At 54.6% G+C, this 22,747-nt stretch overlaps 4 protein-coding genes across 4 annotated transcripts in view; 1 reads left to right on the forward strand and 3 right to left on the reverse strand.

The window, feature by feature from the left end:
- The window catches only part of mmachc (metabolism of cobalamin associated C), a 139,289-nt gene that overhangs the window by 94,497 nt on the left and 22,045 nt on the right, over window positions 1–22,747 (reverse strand). The gene's annotated exons all lie outside the window — the stretch shown is intronic.
- Window positions 183–2,544, reverse strand: echdc2 (enoyl CoA hydratase domain containing 2). The gene is made up of 10 exons (XM_051933264.1): window positions 2,355–2,544; window positions 2,140–2,207; window positions 1,892–1,979; window positions 1,727–1,813; window positions 1,027–1,119; window positions 891–947; window positions 637–824; window positions 514–564; window positions 383–430; window positions 183–296 (listed from the first exon to the last, which is right to left on the reverse strand). Exons 1-10 carry the CDS (start codon window positions 2,479–2,481, stop codon window positions 219–221), a joined length of 885 nt encoding a protein of 294 aa, XP_051789224.1. The 5' UTR covers window positions 2,482–2,544; the 3' UTR covers window positions 183–218.
- LOC127529492 (coiled-coil domain-containing protein 190) lies at window positions 4,738–8,137 on the reverse strand. Its single transcript, XM_051933268.1, has 4 exons — window positions 8,021–8,137; window positions 5,484–5,680; window positions 5,281–5,401; window positions 4,738–5,193 (listed from the first exon to the last, which is right to left on the reverse strand). The coding sequence occupies exons 2-4, from the start codon at window positions 5,677–5,679 to the stop codon at window positions 4,839–4,841; spliced, it is 672 nt and encodes a 223-aa protein (XP_051789228.1). The 5' UTR covers window position 5,680; window positions 8,021–8,137; the 3' UTR covers window positions 4,738–4,838.
- Window positions 17,036–21,751, forward strand: LOC127529488 (leucine-rich repeat-containing protein 52-like). Its single transcript, XM_051933263.1, has 2 exons — window positions 17,036–17,936; window positions 21,160–21,751. The coding sequence occupies exons 1-2, from the start codon at window positions 17,291–17,293 to the stop codon at window positions 21,486–21,488; spliced, it is 975 nt and encodes a 324-aa protein (XP_051789223.1). The 5' UTR covers window positions 17,036–17,290; the 3' UTR covers window positions 21,489–21,751.

The following is a 22,747-nucleotide window of genomic DNA, read 5'->3' on the forward strand; positions in this document are numbered from 1 at the left end:
GGACACGCACAATCCCCCTGAGGGGCCGCCGAGCTGCTCACTACTACTACTGGACTCGAGTGCACGTGTCTTGTGAACTGTGTTGTGTGTGTGTGTGGGTGGACAATAAATGTGGACGAAAGCCCCCCGTGGACTCCAACTTGTGTGAGGTGCCCACCCCCAGTCCATCACCAGACACTCGCTTACTCAGATGGCTTTATTAGAACACACGGTGACCCTCACCGGCCACTGAAGCGGGGGGGCCGTTTCTCCATGAAGGCGGCCATCCCTTCCAGTCTGTCCAGTGTGGGGATGACCTGCACGAGGAGGAGGAGGCGGAGTTAAAACACTGCGGAGATCCGACCTCCACCCACCCCCCCCACCGCTGGCTCTGCCCACCTACCTGGGCGTAGCACATGCCTTCGATGGCCAGTCCAGTCGCCAGGTCCACCTGGAATGAGATGAGAGGGGGTGAGTGCAGCTCGGGCGCCAAGCCACCAGCCGGCCCCCTCACCCACCTGTAACTCCTCGTACCTGTGAGCCGCCGGTCAGCGCCCTCTTAGCCATGCGCACGGCCACCGGAGCCTGTGGAGAGTGGACAGGGTCAGTCCTGAGGCCCACCTGGGTGGCCTTTAGTGACGCCGGCCCACAGCTCACCTGAGGGAGGATCTCGCTGGCCAGCAGCAGAGCTTCTTGGTACGCGGCGTCCCCGGCGTCATTCTGTGCCACTGCCTTGTTGACCAGCCCCAGGCCCGCGGCCTGCTGCCCGTCGATTTGTCGGCCGGTGAAGATGAGCTCCTTGGCTTGGCTCAGGCCGATTGTGCGTGGCAGTCGCTGAGTGCCCCCTGCAGAACAGGACGGTCAGACTGGCACAACATTGGCCACCCCTTTGTGCCCCTTCACCCTCCTACCTGCGCCCGGGAGCAGCCCTCTGGATGTCTCGATCAACCCCAGCTTTGCCGAGAAGGCTGGCAGAAAAATGGGAAAAGTCAGGTGGGTACCAAGTGTGGGGGGCACTGTGCCCAGATGGTGGTCCCCTGGTCTCACCTGCAGTGCGAATGTCACAGGCCAGTGCCAGTTCCAGGCCTCCTCCCAGAGCATATCCATCGATGGCAGCAATAGTTGGCATGGGCAGCTGGGCTGAGGGGACAAGAGGCGGACTTCAGTGACTGGCATTGGCATGAGCAGTTCATATGCAGGGGGTGCTCATCATGGTAAAAACATGTCGATTTGGGATTGCTGGGTAACTGGGCCAATACCCACCAGAAGACCTGGAACCTGCTCACTGGAGCTGATGGCAGTGCCACACTAAGAGCTTTATTCCCCACCACTAAACGTCAGTCCCTAGGAAAATGACAAGGGGGCATCCTCACTGCTATGAAGGCTCATTAAATTGGCACACCCATGTGTGTCGTGGTGAGGGGGTCAACAGCCACTGGACCCTCTCAGTGTGGTAGACGCCCAATGCATGTAAAATGGCAAGAAACTGCTTATAGGCAAATGCCCAATTGATGCCAATTCAATACCCACACAAACAGGAAGCAGGTCCATTTCAGTTTTTCATAAATGCCAGCTGAATCAGTACCCTGCAGCATGGTGGACATTCGAGGGACCCTGCCTGGGCAAACACCCACCACCAATGCCACACTCCTGTGCTTAGGGTGGGATAGACACCCACTATCTGAGTGCCAATCTCTTGGGCAGTGACAGACACAGAAAATGTCACCAAGCTGTGCTGCATACTCACCAATCTCGCTCATGAGTGCCCGCAGTCCGTGCACAAAGAGCTCCACTTCACTGGGGTCCATCTGTGCCCGCTCCTTCAGGTCGGCACCTGGCAAGAGAGGACAAAGCAGTAGTGGGAAATCTGGACAGGCGGTGCCCACGTTTCAGGATCACAAGTGACTGTCACCTGCACAGAAGACCCCTTGGAGTTCGCTCTTGAACAGGACCACCCGCAGCTGGTCATCATGGCGCAGACCTTCCACCACACTGGACATCTAACAGAAAGAACAGTGGGGTGAGTGGAGGTGACAGGAACAGCAGCGGGCAGTACTGCAGTGACATTACAAAGGGTGCCATCCTGCGGTGGGCACGGTCCACCCCCCCATATCAAGACCACGTTGAGAACAGGGGACTAAAGTGACACCGGTCAGTCACCTGATTGACAAAGGTCGTCCCCAGGGCGTTGCGGGCCGCCGGGCGATTCATGACGACTTCGGCCACTCCTGAAAGAGAACAAAGGTCACAGCAGTTAGAAGTGCCCACCTCAGCCGTACCAGTGACGGGCAGCGGGCCACTTGTAGCTGAGTGACACGAGAGGGGGCTGCAGACACGAGACCGGACACGGCGGGCAGCCGAGCGCCGCTACCTACCCTGGTGCGCCCCCTGCAGTCGGTTCAGCCGCACCTCCTCTCCCGCTCCGTGTATCTGTCGAGCTGAGCGAATGCGGGGCGCCGCCGACCCCGTCCGGGAAGCCAAAACCCGCAGCCAGGAGGCCATTGTGGCAGTCAGAAGGAAGTGAAGACGCGAGAAAGGAAACGCAAGGAGCGGGAGGACAGGGCGAGGGGGCGGGGCCGGGGGCGGGGCGAAGACGGCTGTGCCGCTACAGGCTCACCCGACAGATTCCGCCCCCCGGGGTCCCCGCCAACCAGCCGGGCATAGCGTGACACTGGCAGAGCAGCGCAGTGCCAGGTAGGCGGGGCCGTTTGCGCAACTCAGGCACGTGGAAGGAAAGCGCACTTGGACACGAGGAGAAGGTGCCAGTGTCACATGGGCAGCGCAAACCACTGTGCCAACCTGCCGTCCTTCGCTACGAACCTTAAGTCAGTGGGCAGAATGGGAACCGACACCGGGCGCGAGCGAGGCCAGCATCACGACGTTCAAAGCCTCCATCACTGACCAGGAGTCAGTTTAGGGTCTGCAGTCAAACGGGCATCGGGCGGCAGCTCACTGACTGTGCCACCACATCACGGAGGAAGCAGCGCGCGCGATGGCAGAACATTTTAATTAGGAAAGAACCAGCAGGGCCGCTCGTCTGCTACTTTATAAAGCCGTCTGCTATGGCGTCTTACTGGGCAAGAACCGTCACGAAACCCCGAGAGGTAACCCGAAACAAAACGAGGCGACAAGAAGACCTGCAACGGGACAACGAAAACGGAGCGGCGACTCGGGGCGGGCTGACAGAAATAGAGAAGGGGGAGAGCGCCTGGCACTCACTCACAGCCGTGATTGGTAGGGCGAGCTGTCAATCACCGCCGGCTGAACTGCTGTCAGATGCGGGCGGGCGACTGAGGCACAAAGATGGGTGGCTGGAAAAGGAGAGGAAGTGGAATTGAGGAGCTGACTTAGACCGCCACCCCCCGAAGTGAAGCCCAGGCTGCGCCCCTGGATAATCAGCTGTGTGAAAGGCACTCGATACGAGAGAGAGCTAGATGTGAAAGGGAAGGCACTATATAACAGATACAGATATACTGTATATCCATCCATCCATCCATTTTCCAACCCGCTGAATCCGAACACAGGGTCAGGGGGGTCTGCTGGAGCCAATCCCAGCCAACACAGGGCACAAGGCAGGAACCAATCCTGGGCAGGGTGCCAACCCACCGCAACAGGCAAAATATAATAGATAAATATGTAAGAAAGGCACTATATAATAGACAGATAGGAGATGTGAACGGCACTTTTTGACACCCACTGCACGCCCAACCTACCTGCAAGGGGGTCTCTCTCTGAACTGCCTTTCCGGAGGTTTCTTCCATTTTTACCTTACAAGGGTTTTTTTTTTTTTGGGAAGTTTTTCTTCGTCTTCTTAGAGAGTCAAAGCTGGGGGGCTGTCTAAAAGCAGGGTCTGTTAAAGTTGGGCTTTACAAAAATAAATGGTATCCATCCATCCATCCATTATCCAACCCGCTATATCCTAACTACAGGGTCCCGAGGGTCCGCTGGAGCCAATCCCAGCCAACACAGGGCGCAAGGCAGGAACAAACCCCGGGCAAGGTGCCAGCCCACCGCAGAATAAATGGTATTGTATGTGAAATGTGCTATAACATACATTAATAGATGTGAAAGGCGCTATATAACAGACATACAGGGAGGGAGCTGGGGGTCTGCAGGCTCGTCCTCCATGTAGCGCCTTTCATAACACCAGATGCTCATTCCAAGTTCTTCTTCAAGTTTCCGTCTCACTCTGTTTGCCTTCAGCTGGCACTGGTGCTATGGATGACGAGTCGTGGCGTGTCACTGGGTGCCAACTTCATTGCCCAAGCCCTTCGTTGCAGATCATTCTGGTAAGCAGCTCTCATGCACAGTTTGCTCTTTTCTGTGCAAGGCGCTACATAAGATGACAAGGAGCTTCTCGGTTCTTTTCCTTCCTAACACAATTTGCTTTAAATGCCCAAAGTGCTGTTGCCCGCTCTCTGAGGACACCCACAGGCAATGTTGCTGGCACCTCTACCCACACAGCTGTGACACGAATGCGCTTGTTTAGCCCTGTATGTTGGGGAGTCCCACGTGGGCTCATGGGCAATAGCACTCTCTATGATCTTTGTGCCCCCCCTCAGATTACCAAAAAGTTATTTGATGCCCAGAGGCCCAAACATGGCACAGAAATCCCATTGGCCAGGAGTAAGTGTGCCCCCCACTTAGTCCTCAGCCCTCTGAACTGCTCGCAGTGCTGTGCTTGTTTTCCAGTGCCTATTATGTTGCCAGCTGCCACGCTGAGCAGAGGAGCACTTCAGCTGAAATGCCAACTACAGGTGCCATCAGTCATCTTTATTGTTTATAAAGGAACAAAGCAGAATGTAAAGACTCAGACTGCCCATCTCACCAACACCCAGCTGCCCATTGTGTCCCACAGTTCATGTGTCGCCATCACTGGGTGGTTGGTTCACGGGACTTTGCCCCCTCTGGAATATCTGCTGCATGGTCAGCTCTCGTTCCGACTCCAGCGGGCGCCTGTGGCGGATGTAGCGGGCTTTGCGGGCCTCATGCAGGGCCTCGGAGAAGCTGGGCAGGGCGTGGATGGTGCGCAGGTGGCCACCGGGCGCCATGATCTCAGGGTCAAAGCTCAGGCTGCTGACAGGTGATGAGGGCTCTGACCGGACTTCCTGTAGAACCTCTGAGTCCCCGGTGCCCTCCTCGTGCCCAGCGCTGTCTGTCTCGGGCTCTGCCTTCTCTGCGTTGATGAACTCTTCAACCCGGGACTGCAGGGACCTAAAGGTGAAGAGGAAAAACACCCGATGAAATGGCAGCGTAGCGGCAGACAAGGAGGCTTGCGGGCCAAGCTGATGAGGAGCTTACCTGTTGGCACTGCCATGAGTTCTGGGTACAGAAGCCTGAGTGCCAGCCAGCGAGGCCCGCATGTGCTGGCGCTGCTGAGGCTGGGTGCCCGGGGTGCAGCTGCTCTTTCCACTCACAGTACCTGCAGCAGGAAAACTGAGTGTCAGCTGACACGATGCCAATCACCCACTGAATTGGCACCCGCCAGTGGCGCTTGGACTCACCCTGTCTGAGGCGCCGCAGGTCTTGCTTGACGTGTTTCTGCTCACGCAGCATGTTGTTGAGGTGGTAAAGCCGGGCATCCTCCAGCTGCTGCAGCCCATTCGCCAGACGAGCCTGGGCCTGACGGGCATCCCGTTGTTCACCATCAAAACGTCGTGTCAGCCCGTCATTAGTGATCTTGCCACGTGAGCGCTGCATTCTGGGAAAAAAGCCAAATAGATGTGAAGTCGAACTTACTTGATGTAGCGCCTTTCGTCAGGGCCAGGATGAGCCATTGGGTGTTAAGTGGGCACACTGAGAGCCAGCTGGGTACCATGCAACAAAGTACCATTAGGGGGCAGCACCATCTGTGTGTTAGGAGCGTCAGCAAGCACTTCCTGTGATCCAGCCAGAGTGGTCCGAGTTTTATATAGCGCCTTCCTCAGCTGGAGCCCCCATAAGGCCCTTGAATCGTGGGTGAGCTGGGTGGTCTTCATGCACTTAGTGTCAGGGATGAGAGGCTCTACTGTCATTAGCAGAGCTTCATGTTATATAGCGCCTTTCACAGGCCTGAACAGTAATGGCCAGCAGTGTGGTGTGACCCCACCTGGTGATCACAAAGAGGAGAGAAGATGAGACGCCCACAAGACCAAATGCCACGTATGCCAACACAACCTCGCAGGCCCACTGTGTTGTAGCCCCTCCCACAGGATGTCACACATCCGCTAGTTGGCAGCGGGAGGAGCGGCGGTCAACAGCAGTCACCTGAGGACATGTTGGTGGACAGGCTGTCAAGTTCAAGAAAGAAAGGGGGGCCATCAGAGGACAGGAGGACGAGGAGGCTGACCAGTGGAATGGCAGGCCAAGCAGGTGACAGGGACAGTGACAGGCAGCCAGTGTTGAGGGTGCCTGGCGAGGCTGTGGCTGGCAACTCCTCTGACAACAAGGAAGAAATGTTGACCACAACTGGGACATCGCTGAGTGGTCAAAGAGCACATCGAGGAACCTGGAAACCTGGTGGGCACACCAACTGAGGAGGAGGAGAAGGTCTAGTGGCATCAGCAAGCTTGGGACCCCCTAAAGTGTCACGGCCAAAGGGATGGAGAAGATCCAACTGGATATCATAGGATATTGTGGAGCGTCTTGAACTGTGGTGATGCAGCCTCGAGTCTGGCACACTAGTCTGGTGGTCCTCATTTTACAAAGGCTACCCAAGGCTGCCACCTCAGCTTTCCAGTAGAAGCCGGGACCATACTGGAATGGAGACTCCATCCAGTGATTGAACAAAACGCACCAGTGGGAGTGCCATGCTGGCCGTGGAGCAGGAGACCAGCACTTGGACCTTCTACAGACACACACATGTGTCACCTGCTCATCAGCAGGGTCCTCTCTCTCTTATACTTCTGTGTTCTGGGGCTGCTGCTGGGCACCATTTGGGGTTGGTGACGGTGACATTCAGTTCTGCACAGGGAGGCCTCTTGTCTCGTCCAGTTGGCCATTTTCATGGGTGTGACAGTGACAGCCAACTGGGCCTCAGCGACTTTATTATTATTATTATTGAAGTTTCAATCTGCTCCAATGGGGCTCTCACTTTACTCAGTGTGCCCCTACTGGTTGGCGCCTGGTATTGCAATGTAAAAGTGCCAGGTTCAATGCCCCTCCGATTCTTTGTACTCTCCGTATGCCCCTCTGGAGTGGCGCTATATAAAATGACCAAGTGACTTCTAAGTAGGAAAGCAATTGTACTTAGATGGTGATGGCGTAGAAAGGCGCTATAGAAGACCCAAAAAAATAAATGCAGGGGGGTCACTGGGGTAGCCCGATTTTATTACGATCAGGTACATTGGCCGAGGGGTTGTAGCCTTTCCTCGTCGTATCCTCTGTACGCTGAAGGGCGCCTTATATTCGGGACCCCCTGTCCATGACCGGCCATGTTGCGCTCCAGCGCGTGGATTAGCGGCTCCGACCGAGGACCGCACACCAGCTGGGCTGCCCGTTCAGGACACACGGGAGGTTAGGAACACCTGTGGCCGTGGGGACATGGCTGCTGTTGCCACGACGGCCACCCAGCGGCTCTCACTGTGTCCCCTTTGTCTGAACGGGTTTATCCACGGGGGCTCCCGTTGTCTTCCTCTACTTAATAATAATAATAATAATTCTTTATATTTCTATTGTTATTTCCCAATGACAACAACGGGTGCGCCCCGTCCACGGTGTTCTGCTCGGCTGCGCGACTCTTTAAAGCGCCTTGACGGCGTGATGTCGCCGTTTACTTGAGACTTTGATTCGCCGCCTGAAGCCCCTCCGTTGACTCGGTTTGTGATCCTGAACGAGCGCCATAACGGTAACGGTAAGGCGCTATATAACATAAAGACTTTTTTGCCTTTGCTGCCCCTTAAAGTCCGCCGTGCTCAGCAGGGTTTGCTGCCCGTCGCCGCTCGCTCGCCGCCGCTGTTCAGTCCTTTGTGCCCCCAACCCGTCCAACCCCCCCATACTCCTGTACCCCTTCTTTTTCGTGACCCCCATATAACTCCCCCCCCCCCCACAACACCACACGCACCTCGACTCTCTCGGCTCTTCCGATCTTCGCCGCCTCACCGCATCTTCCTTCGGCCAAAATCACAGCAGTCCAGCCGAGCCCGCGGAGTGGGCGTGTCCGCCACTCATCTAGCCCCTCCCACTCCCCCTCGAGCTTCGGGCAGTGTGTGTGTCGCTGTTAGTCGGGGGTGTGGGTTGGTACTTTTTTGAGCCGTTCTCGGGGTGGTAGATGGGCACGTGGGCACAGATGCGGGTCACAAAGTCTGCCGTGCAGGACATCACAGCTGCTGCTGCTGCTCTGCGGTGCCCCCCTCATCCGCGCCCTCCACGGTTGGCAGCGGGTGATGAGCACGTCTGTCGTGTCCCAGGGAGCGGCGCTGTCCCGTCTCCAAGGGGCCCGCAGCGGGAGGCACACAACAATAAGACAATAGAGCGCCCCGGCCGGTTCTGCCAAGAATTCTTGTGGCCGCGGAGACTCTGAGCTGAAAGGCGGCCGTTAGCCCCCCCCCCGTGACAGCCACCCCACCACGAGTACCCTTCGCCCGAGCCCCTCGTCCACTCGCATCTTGAGGCACCCGCGCGCCTCGGCCTCCGGTTCACCCCGCACAGCCCAGCTGAGGTGAAACGGGAGGAAGAAACGTGATCTGCCGGGCCGAGCGGTTACCATGACAACGTGACGCCTGTTGTCTGCACGGCGCCGATGATCAGGTGACGAGGAGCCCCGGGCGAAGCAGGCAAGGGAGCGGCCATCTGGGGTGCCCCCTAGTGGGGGGAGTCGGCTTCAGAGGCGGCACACACACTCACACACACACACACACACCGCTGAGCCCCCAAGGGGAGCTGCCGTCCCGGTCACCCCTCGGCCGGACTGATGGAGGGGGACGAGAAAGCCCGTGAATCAATCGGGGGAACCGCCATTATCGCAGCTTATTATTTGGCAGCAGGACTTGGACGAGGATCACAACGCCCAGAAGTGAGCCAGTGGAGCTCAAGTCTTAATTTGAAAAGGCGCTATATAAATAAATGTTATGTTATCGGTCCAGATACGTCAATCCAACGTGTCTTGGGAGGTCCGATGGGCCAAACAGGTCGGGTTTCTGGCCCCCTCATTCTGTGTCTGGGTAAGCGCTGTGGGCAGGGTGGCAGGAAGTGTCTGCCACTCATTGGGATATTGAAAGGACTGCAGGATACGCCAGGGTGTCCAAATGTGGCATCACATGGACATGGACAGATGTGGGGTCCTTGACTAGAGGGGTCAGTGTGTGGGAAATCAGCCAGGGACCTGTGCAGACATGCCTTGGTGACATGGAATGGCATGAGGGTGAAAGTTTGAGGACACCAGTGGTGAGGATGCCAGCCATGGTCTGAAATTCCAAAACTGCCAGGTGGGCATCCACATGCCTAGATGGGCACACACTCAAGGGAGGACTGGGCATGTCTCTTTCTGGCCCCCTCTGTAGCTTGGCCACACCCCTTTTGGTTCCCCCAGGCCCAGCCTTAGGCATAGGCGAAGTAGGCGACCACCTAGGGCCCCGGATCGACTCCTTGGTCTAATTTTCACGCATTTCACAGAGCTTCCAGGGGGCCCCTGGACCCCCCTTTCACCTAGGGCCCCATAATACCTAAGATCGGGCCTGGTTCCCCTCACTGGCAGAGGCCCTTGTGCCCACAGAGGTCTCCCCAGTAGCACCCTGCTCCCCACCCTGTACCACTAAGCCACATGTTGGCATCTCGGAGAGTGGCACTATAAGCAGGGGGGCACAGATCCAGCCGATGGGTAGGTGTGTTTTTTCAGATTCCTGATTGGCCCAGTTGCTTGACTGGAGGTCTGATGCTGGTCTGCCACCTCCATTCTGAGGCCAGCAGGGGTGACCGGGTGACAGCAATGCCAGCTCCACAGTGATCTGAGACTCCACATTGGCCGATCATCACAACGCTCACTGTTAGGTCACCGTCACCGTCAGGTGTCTTAAGGAGGTCAGCGTCAAGAAGGGCAAAACCTTCTGCTCCATCACCCAGAATATGAGGGGGCTACTGGCGCACCTGGGAGAACCCATGAAACTGGCTGTTAAGGGGGCAGAGAGAGAGAGAGAGTGGACAACCTGAACAGTCACAGTCAGACCCCCCAAACCTACAATATCAAGTTGAGCTGGCAGACTGGGGGTCTCCATCAGATATCCCAGGAATCTCAAGATGGTCTACGTGGAGATGTAAAAGGGCACTTTATAAGTGGGACACGAGTGATTTGGGGGCTTCAAGTGCTGCTGATGTCTCCAAAGGTAAAGCTGATATGAAGTTGTCACCATCTGTCCACTCGTCTGTCCAGTGGTCTGTCTGTTGTCCTCCCCCACTTCTCCAGGGTGGGCTGTGTGACCTCTCAGGTAATTTATAAGTCAGCTTGACCTTCAGCAAACAATCAAAAGGTGACGCCGACTCTGCGGGGGGTGACTGAGGGACCCCCATTTCACTGGGCAGGCGTCTCTTTCTTGTTTCCAGAACTTTCCATTACGTGTTTCTTTGTTTTTAGCTAATTTGATTCTTTTTTTTGATCCAATTTTATGTTGTGAAATTTGATTTCCTTGACTTTTATTCTTCTGTTTGTTTTGTCATCGTGAAGCACTTTGTGCAGTTTGCTTGAAAGGCGCTCTATAAATAAAGACGTGAAGTGAAGTGAAGTAAAGATCTGTACAATCCATGAAGGGGCTTTATAAATCAGTGAACGTCCACACTGAGCCCACTCACCTTCTCTGTGGTGGTCTGCATGCGGCCAACGCTGAACTTCACAAATAACCCCACCTGCTCGCCGAAACACAAACCCAATAATCCAAGAGAGAAGATGGCTGTGAGCGAGTCGTGTGTGTGTGTGTGTGTGTGGATGTGTGAGTGTGTGTGTGTGTGGATGACGGCACAAACCACACGACCAAAGGGGGGTTTGTTTGCTCACAGCTCGTCCACACCGGCCCACCACCACATGGGAGACCCTCCTCTGCACCTTCTCGCTGGATCTATGAAGAGAAACCCCCAATGGTAGAAGTCGCAGGGACACCAATACTGGGACACACGAGTGGCCTTTGTCCCCCCTGTTATCAGCTCTCAGAATCAGAGCAGGGCACTCACAGCTCGGGTGCAGGTGACACTTTGGTCCTGTCCTGGTTGGCTTTCTCCACACACGTCGAAGGGTCTTTGTGCCAGGAGTTCATCTCCTTCTTCGCCCGTGGTTGCCCCTTCTCGTTGTGGCTGGCACTGCAGTTTCTCTTTGACCTTTTTATCACATAATGTTTAATATAATAACACATAATCACACGCCGAAATCACAGCAGCGTGGGCATGTCTGCCACTCCTTGGCCCCTCCCACCAGCCGGCCCCCTCATCTTTTGAGGAGTGCGTGTTTCTGTGTTGGGGGGGTGCTTTTAGTGAGCAATTCTTGGGGGTATGTGGGCATATGGGCACAGACGCGTGTGAGGTGCCACTCAGCCACCACTGCAGTACTGCTGCTTTAAGGTGCCCCCCTTGTCTGTGCCCTCCACGGTTGGCAGCAGGTGATGAGCGCATGTGTTGTGTCCCAGTGAGCAGCTTAATTGTGTTTTGTGAATAAACACAAAGTTCAAATCTGATGGCACAAGTTGGGCCCGAGTTCAAAGAAGATTGGAAAGTGTGGAGAACGTTCAAGTAACGCCAGTCTGGAGGAACTGGCAGCAGGGATATAAAAGTGGCATCCATGAAAGGCCGAGTCTTTGCCAGCAAGGAGGGGTCGTGGCTCGTCGTCAGTTCAGAAGGCACATAAGATGACTCCGAGACGTCTCAGTGTGGAATGCCACCAGCGACTGTACGAGATCTTCAAGCCCTGAGGAGGCAGTGACACAGAGAAGAGCAGCCTGGCAGCATTTAATGCCACACATCAGCTCTGTGCGAGTTCTCCGGCCTGAGCTCCTCTCACATGGACCCAAAGATGGCTGCACTGTGTGCCGTGGTCAGAGGAGTCCACCTTTCAGGTTGTTTTTGGAAAAAGGTCACCAGTGTAAGGTGCCAACGCCAGTGATGGTGTGGCGGGCATCAGTGCCTGCGGCGTGGCTGAGTTGTGTGGAGGTGCAGGCACCATTGAGGCATATTGTAGGCTTCCAGAGAGGGGCAATGCCAGCCCACACTTGGCACATTCTTCGTAGACAGTGAGTGCATGTCATGCCAGTCCAGATCTGTGTCTCCTGCGGAGAATGTGTGGCACATCACGAAGAGGAGGACCAGACGACGGCCACCAACAGAACTCCTGCACTTGGTGTCCTCGGCTCCAAAAAGTAACATGTGACATGACCCAATGGCCGACGGGCAGCTGTCCCAACTTGTGCTGGGCACATCACCGGTTTTTGTTCTTAGTGTTTTTCTGGAAGTGAGGTTTGGGTCACCAGGCTTTTAGGTATTTGCTGTCCCCTTTCACTATATGTGGACTTTTGTATTTCTTTCTGTCCCCACCTGCTTATTCTGAGCTGGCATGGGTGCCCAGTGATGCCCTTTGGTGGAGGAGGGGCTAGAACAACCATAAAATAATTTGATGTTTTACAGTCCCAGCTCTATGGCGGCTGATTTCCATGTCAAACTGTTTGAAATATGAAGTTACAAAGTGAGGTGACATGTCGAGGGGGACACCAACGCCGTTAATGGGATTTAAATGGCAGAAGACACATTTGTTTGTCCTCTAATTGTCACCATGATGACATTGGCCACCTCAGCCTGACGAGGGCCCACCTGCCACATTTTCTTCTTTTTCTTCTTTAGAAAGATTTTTGTGGCTTTGGTTTTTATTTTACAGTTTGCCCTTCCCCTGAGTGGCATTTCCATTTATTTTTGGACTTTCAATGCCTGCTTGCCCACCACAAAAACTGCTAGAAAAGACCCCCCCCCTGCCCCAAACAGGCCACACCCCCAAGGAAAGCCTGAGCCCATGTAAATGGGGGTCTTCGGGTCTGTCAAGGCCACAAAATGAAACCCAAGTGTTTAAAACACTGTGGGCACTCTGGCAAACACGGAGACCTTTAGGGAAACGGACAGGAAAAGGCTGAAAGGAACAAGATCATCGTCATCATCATCTTCATCATTCTTTACATTTATATAGCGCCTTCCTCACTACTCAAAGTGCTTCAGTGAGTGAGTGAGGAGCCACCAATGTGTAGTGCCCACCTGCATGCCCACCACACATGAGCTGTCAGGCAGTGAAGGGTGACACAGTTAGCCAATTAGAGACAGGAGATGATTAGGGGGGCCGTGGTGGACATCGGGGCACACGCTGCTCTTTACGAAGGATGGCTGGGGCTCTTTAATGAGTCAGGACCTCAGTTTTACGTCTCAGCCACAGGACGGTGCCATTCTTTCAGACCCCCTGCCAGCCTTGCCAACACCTGTCCCAGCTCAAAAAGAGTGAAAAGGAGGAGGCCGTGAGGCGATGCCAAGGCAGACAAATCCCAAAACCAACTCGATCTGACAACACAACCCAAAAAACTCCAGCAATGCACCGTCCTGCTCAGAACCCCCCCGTGCCCCCCTGTCTGAAGGGCTCCTTTTTGTCTTCTTTTTCTTACTGTTGCTCTTTGTTTTCTTCTAATGATGTGTTATTATTATTATTATTATTATTATTATTATCTGCTCATTTTATTCTGTTCCATTTCTATGATGTTTTGTGGGTGGTTCCCCAAGAGGCGGGGCCACCTGTTCATCACCCTGCCCTCTAAAGCCTTATGGGTAATGCAGTCCCCTGCTGCCCATCGTGGATGTGTTTGCTGGTTTGGTGATTTCTGCTGCCGTCCTGTGGATTCTCGTTTCTGCTCTTTGTCTTCTCAGGATTGCCTAACACTTTTTTTTTTGAGTATCTTGTTATTCTTGCGGTTTTTGTTAATAAATCTTCTTTCTGAAGGCTCTGGGGGACTCATCTCTGTTCAAGCTGGAGTTTCACAGTACTCACGGTATCTCACAATGTCTAAGGCAGTTTTCTGCCTTTTGAGGCCTAGACAGGCTTGAAGCCTCCCAGTTTCCTGGGGTCGGGCTCCCCAAGGTGAGGCCTACGGCATGTCTGGGGCTGTCCACTATGGATTCTGGCTTTTATTTTGTGGGTCTCTTTGAAGGCCTGGTCTTTGTGCCATTTGAGCGCTGCAGCATTCGCTACTCACGATAATCTCCAAAGACGTCAGCCAGTCAAACACGGGGACCTCGCCACCCAGACTGCTTTCTATGGCATAGAACTTGGGGTTCTACCCACAAAATACAAGGAACACAGGAGAACAACAGAGCAGAACATACCTCCGCAAAACAACCCTGCACTCTGACGCCCAAAAAGGTCTTTCAAGAAGACAACTTCCCCTCAGGGGTTAACAAAGTCAATCAAAAAATATTAAAAAAAAATAAATAAACAGTTGAGAAATAATTCACAAATAACTGAAATCATAAAAAAACAAACAATAAAAGGAACAGCCTGCGGGGTCAGCCGGTCAGGCTGCCCAGGGTGAGGCTGCTTTTCTGGGTCCTTAGACCCCTGAAGAAGCCACTGAGGAGATCTACAGGTTTAGAGGCGGGTTGTGTTGACAACGTGTCTGCTTCGCCTCGAGTTCGGGGTCACTTCACGAGAAACGCTCTCAGTAAAGGGGACCCAAAATGACGGGCACACGGGCTGAACTTCTAAAAGGCACAAGTTGACATCTTCAGTCCCTGGGATTCAGTGTAATGCAGGTCACCTCCGAACTGGTGACAGGACAAGTCCTTCCATCCAGGGCAGGTCACAGGGAAGCTGGAGCCTAACCCTGGCGGCACCGGGCACAAGGCAGGAACCAACACATACAGTAGTTATCAGATATGACAGACTTTGGTAATCCCAGAGGGGAATTCATGTGAATACAGCAAAGATGGAGACTCACAGGACAAATAATACAACCAATCAACCAATCAATCAACCAATCAATCAACCAATCAATCAACCAACCAATCAATCAATCATTCAGTCAATCAAAATAATCTGAATGAGTACGTTGGGTGGAAGCTATAAATTGCCTGATAGCAGTGGGCAGAAAAGACCCCCAGATTTGCTTCTTAGCACACTGTGGTGCATCAAGCCTGTGGCTACAAATACTTGGGGGGGGGGGGGGGGGGCCTCTGCCTGGAGGGCATGGAGGGGATTTTTCAGGATGGCATCCAGTTTTGCTATTTACAGGGATATATCTAGAGAACATCCATCACAATATACACTACAAATATAATACAATATAATATAATATAATATAATATAATATAATATAATATAATATAATATAATATAATATAATATAATATAATATAATATAAGTGCAAACTGTCCCTGAAGCAACTGGCACGGGTGACAATGGCCCTGCACCAGCTGCCAGAAGGAAGAAGACGGGCAGGCAGCCTGGAGACTTTGGACTTCAGTGTGGTAACAACTCCTCAGATGGGCACTGAGAAGGCCAAAGCACTGGCACTGCCATGAGAGAGCAGATACTTCTGAGCATCACAGGAATGTTCCAAGAGAAAGCTGGCCCAAGTGAGCCCACCTGGCATGGGCATATAAGAAGACAGAAATGTTTTTGGAGTTTACAATGGCACAGTAGAAACTGCTCAGGTGACTTTGGGGAAAATTCTGCAAAAAAAAAAAAAGTCCCCCAAAATGTATTCCACCTGGCATGGGCATGTAAAGCCACTGGGTGGGTATTAGGTGTTCAGATGTTATTTAATAAATAAATGCCCTGAGATTTGTAGGATTTACACCCAAAAATCACAGCTGTGCATTATGGGAAAATTTTAAGAAAACTTTGTGCAAAATTCACACAATGCCAAGTGTCTGTGGGCAAATAAATTTAAATGTAGCAGGAGGCCAGGTAGGCAGTGGCATGCATCATGTTTAGCAGACCAAATCCAACGCTCTACCATATGGTGCCTTTCACTCTGTTTATCCATTCATTTTATTATATAGTGCCTTTAAATATTGAAAAAACAAATAAAAACAGTCGAGGTACCAGCAGGGTCGGCTCATTTAATTGACAGAAAATTAAAAGGTTGAAAATAAAAAGCACACAAGGGTGCAAAACAGAAATGGCTCAAAGAAAAGTAAAAGCCCTTCTCGGGGGTCCGCACTCTTCAGATAGCAGCTTCGACAATGAAGACCCCCTTGCAGCACCTTCTGGATCTTTATAGTGGCCTTCCGGAAGAGGCGGAGCTTCAGAGGACATGGAAGTGACGTTATTGGTCTGCTAGCGGGCATCTGCTGAACTGCAGGTAAAAGGGCAGATGGTCTTTACGGACAGCGCCCCCTTCAACTTGGGGTGGTATTGCTTAACTCTTTGGCGCCCTGAAGGTGCCCCCTATAAGCACTTGTGCTGGACACGACCCCGTCTATTTATTTGGTGCCCTTTCCATCTCTCTCTCACTATTATATCTTTCTGTCTATTGAAGTATTTTTTTAAAGTCAGGTCCCTTAAGTTCAGACTAGTGGACTGTGACACAGTGTCACCGACAGTCACCTTTTCTACTCTCCAGACCACCCAGTTACAAAGGCGACGCTCCGACTTGTCGTTTTCTTCTCAGGGCTGTCGTTGTTTTAGCAGCCCACCCTCTTAATGCGTAACCTTTGTATTCCAAAGACGGCTTTCCAGTAGTAAACTCAGACGAGACCCCCGACGCAGTTTTTATTGAAGATCAGCACTACGTTCATGCTGGCGGCTGCTCGCTCTTATTCTCTCGATTGCCCCCCTTAACTCTTTCTGGACGGGACGCCAGTTCGATCGCCGCCAGGTGGCTCATCTGCACGTTTTTTTTTCTTTCTTTTTCTTTTTTTTCTTGTTAGTTTAAGTTGCCCCCCCCCCCCCCCCCCCTTTTCAACTTTTCGTCACCTTCTCCTGTCCTCCTCTGTTCTCCGATTACTTTGTTCCCACGACTACGACCGCCAGCTCGGCCGCCTTCCAGCTCTCCGTCTCCGCTCCGCTCGTTTCTCGTCCTCCTCCTCCTTCGTCTTTTACTCGCTCGACCCGCAGAGCCGCGTGCTGGGGTCGCGGGCCGGACACGCGGGACGGCAGCAGCCGAGCGCCGGTCGGCCCATCCGGACATCCACACCGGCATCACCCGACACCGCCGTCACACCTGGTGACGTCAGCGCTCCGCCGGCGCCGCTCGCACGGAGGGGCCGCCGCCGCCCGCAGGTATCCGAAGGCCCCCCGAATGCGGCGATGAGACGGCAAGACGAGGAGATCGCGCGCGACTCGCCTCCACGAGGTCCAGCCCGGGGTGTCCCGCGGCTGGCCGCATCATGCCGTGCCCGCGGTGCCCGCCGCTCCCGCTGCCGCTCGTGCTCCTGCTCCTCCTCTGCGGGCACTCGCCGCTCGCCCTGGCCATCGCGGCCGGCTGCCCCACGCCGTGCACCTGCGACGACCAGCTGGTGGTGCAGTGCTCCGGCCGGCGCCTGACCGAGATGCCCCCCGACATCCCGCTGGCCACCCGCCAGCTGCTGCTCTCCAACAACCGCATCGCGGAGCTGCCGCCGCTGCGGCTCAACTACCTGGCCGACCTGACCTACCTGGACTGCAGCAACAACTCGCTGGCGCAGCTCTCGGACGCCGCCTTCGTCAACCTCAAGAAGCTGGCCTACCTGGACCTGTCCTTCAACGACCTGGAGCAGGTGGACAACCGCACCTTCCAGCCGCTCGAGAGCCTCGTGGTGCTGCGGCTCACCGACAACCCGCGGCTGCGCCAGGTGCCCGGCGACGCGTTCGTGGCCAACACGGCGCTGCAGGTGCTCGACCTGAGCCGCAACAACCTGAGCGCCCTGGAGATCGGCGCCCTGCTGCAGCTGCCCACCCTGCGCTCGGTGGCGCTCAGCGGCAACCCCTGGGAGTGCGACTGCGACGTCGAGGACCTGTGCCTCTGGATGCAGCTGCAGGGGGCCAAGTTTCAAGGTGAGGGGGGGGGGCTTTGACCTCAAGTGATCGAGTCCTGGGGGGGGAATTAACGGTTCAGGCTTTGGACTTTCAACCCACTGCCACCGACTCGGGGTGACCCTGAGCGCGTCACTTCACCTGCCATTGAGTCTCACGTGTTCCAAGGGTCTGCTCGGTCAGTAAATGGGGACAAAGGTAAAGTCAGGAATGTCCTTTCAAGGTGGGCACTCTCACATGGCATACAGGGACGACAGAATTTCAGAGGGCACCCCTGGGGTAATCAACATGGTGGGATAACCTCCACTCCCCTGTGGTGGGCAGCAGAGGCTGAGGGTCAGCTACCTTTTAAAGCTGAAACTCTGATGCCAGGTATGTGAGGTGGCATGCTGAGTGAGTCGCGGGTCATTGTGCCCAGGCTGATAAGATGGTAGTGCCCTGGGGCCGAGGGGCTTGACTCTTCATGCCGGCCTACCACTTCACTCGCACTGTCGGGGTTTGTAATTGGGTTTAACTGAACTTTTTTTTGCGTCTCTGGCGGACGGCGTGACACTGAGGGGTCAAACTGTGATGGCTGCGTGCTGTCATTCCTATCAGCGTCTTGTCCACTCGTCGGGTGGCCGGCCTCAGTGGTCACAAGCTGATTCCCAGTCTGGGGTCTCTTAGTGCTTCATTTACATTTTTTTGTATATTAATGCATTGAATGTGTTTTTATAGCGCCTTTCACATACTCTTTAAGTGCACTTAACCAATTATATCTGTTTACAAGTGGTAACAACAAGATCCCCTGCCATAGAGATGTGCCCCTGGCACCGCTGGCACCTGAGAGGGGTCCTCACGGGGTACCCATATGAACAGATAATACAAAATAATGTAGACGGGACCACCTGGAGTCACTGAAATATTATTTAGATGATCTCATTAAGAGAGGCAGTCCGACAGGGGACACGAGCAGAGTGACAGCTGGTGGCCAGAGTGGTCCACCCCCACTAAATGGGGGTGGTGGACATACACGCTTCAGTTCAGTCTGCAGAGGGCACAGCAAAGGTGGCACAAATGACAAACACTATAAAGCGCCTTTCATCCCAAAGTGCGTTCCAACTTCACAGACACCATGCGGTGACTTACTGAGGGGTCAGATGTGACGGCTGAACCAGCGAGCTGCCAGGGTCAACACACCACACTGCCCACCCAATAAGGGGTTCAGCGGGTCCAGGAAGAAACAAGCGGCACAGAGGGGTCCAGGAAAACCACACTGTGGGGGACACTTTGGGGACAGTAACCTCTGTCCTCACTGACATGCCCCTCTGGCACACTGGGGTCCGATGAAGTGAAGTGTCCTGCAGAGCGCAGACAGGTCAGCGGGAGGTGGTGGGCACAGTCCAAGTGCTTAAAGGGGCAGATGGAAAGTCGATTTTTTACGGAGTGCCCATCTAGAGATGAAGTCACCTACTTGTGGGGGATGAACTTGTGACTTTCTGGTTTGCAGCCCACCACCTTTGCCTCCATGGGGCACATATATATAACGGACAGACCCCTGCAGTGGCCACCTTGACTGCCAGCCATGCCACACAGAGTGCAGGGGTCTGTCTTTGTGTCAAGGACAGTATTGTCCCCCAGCCTTTATTGTGTTGTTCTTGTGATGCCTGGGCGCAGCATGGCTCTGTGCCAGCCCAACAGCCTGGCAGCGAGGTCACAGCAGCTGGCCGTCTCGCCACTTGAGTCTAAAGGACATCGTCAGGGACACCTCCTGATTGAGTCCATCTGAGAAGGGCAGAGTTAAAAATTCATAGGCTTGGTAACCGCAGCTCTGGAGCCGAAGAGGCCACAAGCCTCAGGTGGGAAATCCGTGATGAGAGACGAGATGCGGCGGGCAACGGTGACCTCGCTGCAGAGGGTCGAGAGGGGAGGCTGTGAGATACCAAGGGGCAGAGAAGGGGGGACAAAGGGACAGACGGACGGTAGACGAGAGAGAGTGGGGAGCACCACTCAGACACAACCACCGACTGTCCACGTGACACCGAGTGACGTCACTCCCTCGAGTCGTGCGCCTTGGTACGCCTTGGTATCTTCTGCCTAGTTCTGGGAGCACATTAGTAAACGGTCCTCCGCTGTCACCGTTATTGTACGGCAACTGTGATATGTGACAGCTGTGACACAGCGAGGGAGTCACACAGCAGTGACCTTTTCATCTAAAGTCCCAGTATGACACACTGCCCCTCTGTCCTGTCTCCTGTCACATGGTGATTGAGTGCCATGGGGGTCTAAGGGTGAGGCTGGCTGGTGAGATAGTGGGCGGGCGGGTGGGTGGGCGAATGTTGAAATGATGGCCGATATGGGAATTGAGTGGGTGGAGTCAGAAGGCCAACAAGGGGGCGGAGTCAGACAGCTGACATGGGAATTGGTTAACAATGGGGTCAATGCAGTTTAATGGGCGGAGTCAGTGGGTGACTTGGAATTGGGCCTTAATAAGGGGGGGGGAGGACTCATACAGGTAACATGTGATTTGGGTCCTAACATGGGGGGGCGAGGGTTTGACAGCCAAAGTTAGGGGGTGATAAAAGGGGGTGGAGTCAGACAGCTGACTCAGGATTGGGGGCTTATAAAGGGGGTGGGGTCACATGACTCCAGGGGTAAGGTGGCCTGTCCTGGAGCGGTCAGGTGCCACCAACTTGTGCAATACCAAGACAAACTGTGGGGGCACAGCTGATCTCCCAGCCCCCCCCAGCACTTGGACTTGTGGTCATCAGTCTGCTCGAGTCCTGAGCTGGGGACGTGACAGCCGTTGGTCAGACTCCGCCTCCTCGTGACTTGTGGGCACCACTGACAGTCAATGGGGCAGCCGTCCACACTGCTCTGGAGGTGTGTGGTCAGCCCGAGGTCCAAACGCTATTCATACAACTATTGAGGTTGACCACTGGGCCTTGTGCCCACCCTGTTTGGCCTTAGTCTTATAGCGCCTCGCTGGTTTACTGTTAAAGATAAATCAAGAACCCTGGGTGTGAACACACTGAGGGGCCACTAGGGGGAGAGGTGTATGATAATGGGGGGTCTCAGAAGACCAAACACCTCAGGGAGATGGCGACCAAGGACTGGGAGGGGCCGGGGACAGGCATTCACTGGGGTGAGTGGTGGGCACAGAGGCCGTCGAGGGGCTGGCTGCCTGTCTGCCTGCCAGCTGGGCGGTTGTTCGCTTATTGACCCTCACGATGTCCTTTTCCTCCTGTTCCCTCTTCTCTTCCAGATGAAGTCAGCACGGTGTGCCGCGGGCCGGAGCTGCTGAGCGGAAGCCGCCTCTCCGAGGTGGGCATGCAGCTGCGGGCGGACTGCCACCAGGGCCTGGACCACTGGGACTACCTGTTCTTCTTCTGCATCGGCTTCATCATCTTCTCAGGGGGCACGCTGTCGGCCTGGGTGATGGGGGTGCTCATGGTTTTGTACGACCGCTACGAAAAGAAGCACCAGGGAGGCGAGGAGGAGGAAGAGGAAGAAGGAGGTGGAGATGGGGGGTCAAAGCGGGGGAACCAAGGGGGGCTGGAAAGCAACGGAGACCTGAGCAAGACCGCCTTGTAGCTCTGCCTTTCCGCCATCACTCTGCCTTAAGATGACTTCTTGCAGGGAGTCTGCCATGATGGTGCGGTGGTGCAGCAGGCACACGGACAAAGGGGTGCAGATGCACACTCAGGAGGGGGCCAGCCGGGCGCTGGATGACACGGCCAGTGAGCGGAGGGACATCGCAAGGTTGTTTGGACACGGGGGGCTCTTGGGGTGACGGCCTTGCCTTTCTGCACACATGCCTGCTCGCTGGGTTTGACTAATAAAGTTCTGCCAATGAAGCGTGTGAAGGGCGAGTGTGTTGAGTCGTGTCGACCAAAGCGGGGGCCGGTCCCAGGGTGCCCACCTGTGGGCCTTTCGTGCCAACCTTGTCCCTGGCCCAGGCTGAGGGTCATGAATACGGGAGCACAATCTCCATGGGAACCTGAGGCCTTCCGCTTCAAGGGGGTCTCTGGGGGAGCAAGTCCACCAATTGGATGGGCTGTCGTGTGGGTGGGACGCCTGACACCCAAACCCGTGGCGGTGGCCTGCATTATTGAGCAGGACGATGAATAAGTAAGGAGCAGTGAAGCAGATCCCACCGGGCCGACACGGTGACACGTGTGGTGACGCGTGAGAACTGCAGGGACTTCCCCATCTGATGTTACTTTGTGTGCCTGCTGCAGTCCTGGCCCGGGGGTCTCTGCTCAGTCCAGTGGGTCACCTCCTCATCTGCCTCGGCTCGTTTTGGAAAAGCAGGGCCTGGACGGAAGTGACAGGCACCAGAAAGACAAAGGTGGCATTTCAGGCCGAGTGACATTCCAGAGCTCTTCATACGTGTGACATGACACGACACTCAGAGTGCAAGAGGAGCCGAGGACAGTTAGGTGACCTGCTCAGGGTGGCATCTGAGCCTGCGCCCTCGTGCCTTTGAATTCTAGCGTCCCGTCTGCTCCATGAATGAGTGCGGCTCAAGTGGGTGCAGGTGACATTCAGAAAGAGAAAAAAAGAAGAGACATGGCAGCTGTGTGGTCCATACTGACAAGATGGCACGGGCCACAGAAAGAAAGAAAGCAGTGGGTGACACTCAGTGCCCCAAAGTTGACCCCAAACCCACCGCTGCATACGTCTAGCGCGGTGACGGCTCCACGACGTCCCACCGCTAGTGATGGCTCCAGCCACCTGTGACCTCCAATGGGTCCAATGTGGCTCCAGAACACGGACAGGTGTCATTTACAGAAGTCCTTGAGGATTGGGGACTTTGACATTTTGAAATTTGGATGAGAAGGATGGCATCG

Source organism: Erpetoichthys calabaricus, chromosome 10 (assembly GCF_900747795.2).
Source record: "Erpetoichthys calabaricus chromosome 10, fErpCal1.3, whole genome shotgun sequence".
NCBI lineage: Eukaryota > Metazoa > Chordata > Cladistia > Polypteriformes > Polypteridae > Erpetoichthys > Erpetoichthys calabaricus.

Coding starts and splice junctions, on each gene's coding strand:
- echdc2 (XM_051933264.1), bottom strand. CDS start 2,481: ATGGCCTCCTGGCTGCGGGTTTTGGCTTCCCGGACGGGGTCGGCGGCG. Junction 1,980..2,139: donor GGACGACCTTTGTCAATCAG/GTGACTGACCGG, acceptor TCTTTCTGTTAG/ATGTCCAGTGTGGTGGAAGG. Junction 1,814..1,891: donor CCAAGGGGTCTTCTGTGCAG/GTGACAGTCACT, acceptor CTCTCTTGCCAG/GTGCCGACCTGAAGGAGCGG.
- LOC127529492 (XM_051933268.1), bottom strand. CDS start 5,679: ATGCAGCGCTCACGTGGCAAGATCACTAATGACGGGCTGACACGACGT. Junction 5,402..5,483: donor CCTGCGGCGCCTCAGACAGG/GTGAGTCCAAGC, acceptor TTCCTGCTGCAG/GTACTGTGAGTGGAAAGAGC. Junction 5,194..5,280: donor ACTCATGGCAGTGCCAACAG/GTAAGCTCCTCA, acceptor CTTCACCTTTAG/GTCCCTGCAGTCCCGGGTTG.
- LOC127529488 (XM_051933263.1), top strand. CDS start 17,291: ATGCCGTGCCCGCGGTGCCCGCCGCTCCCGCTGCCGCTCGTGCTCCTG. Junction 17,937..21,159: donor GCAGGGGGCCAAGTTTCAAG/GTGAGGGGGGGG, acceptor CTTCTCTTCCAG/ATGAAGTCAGCACGGTGTGC.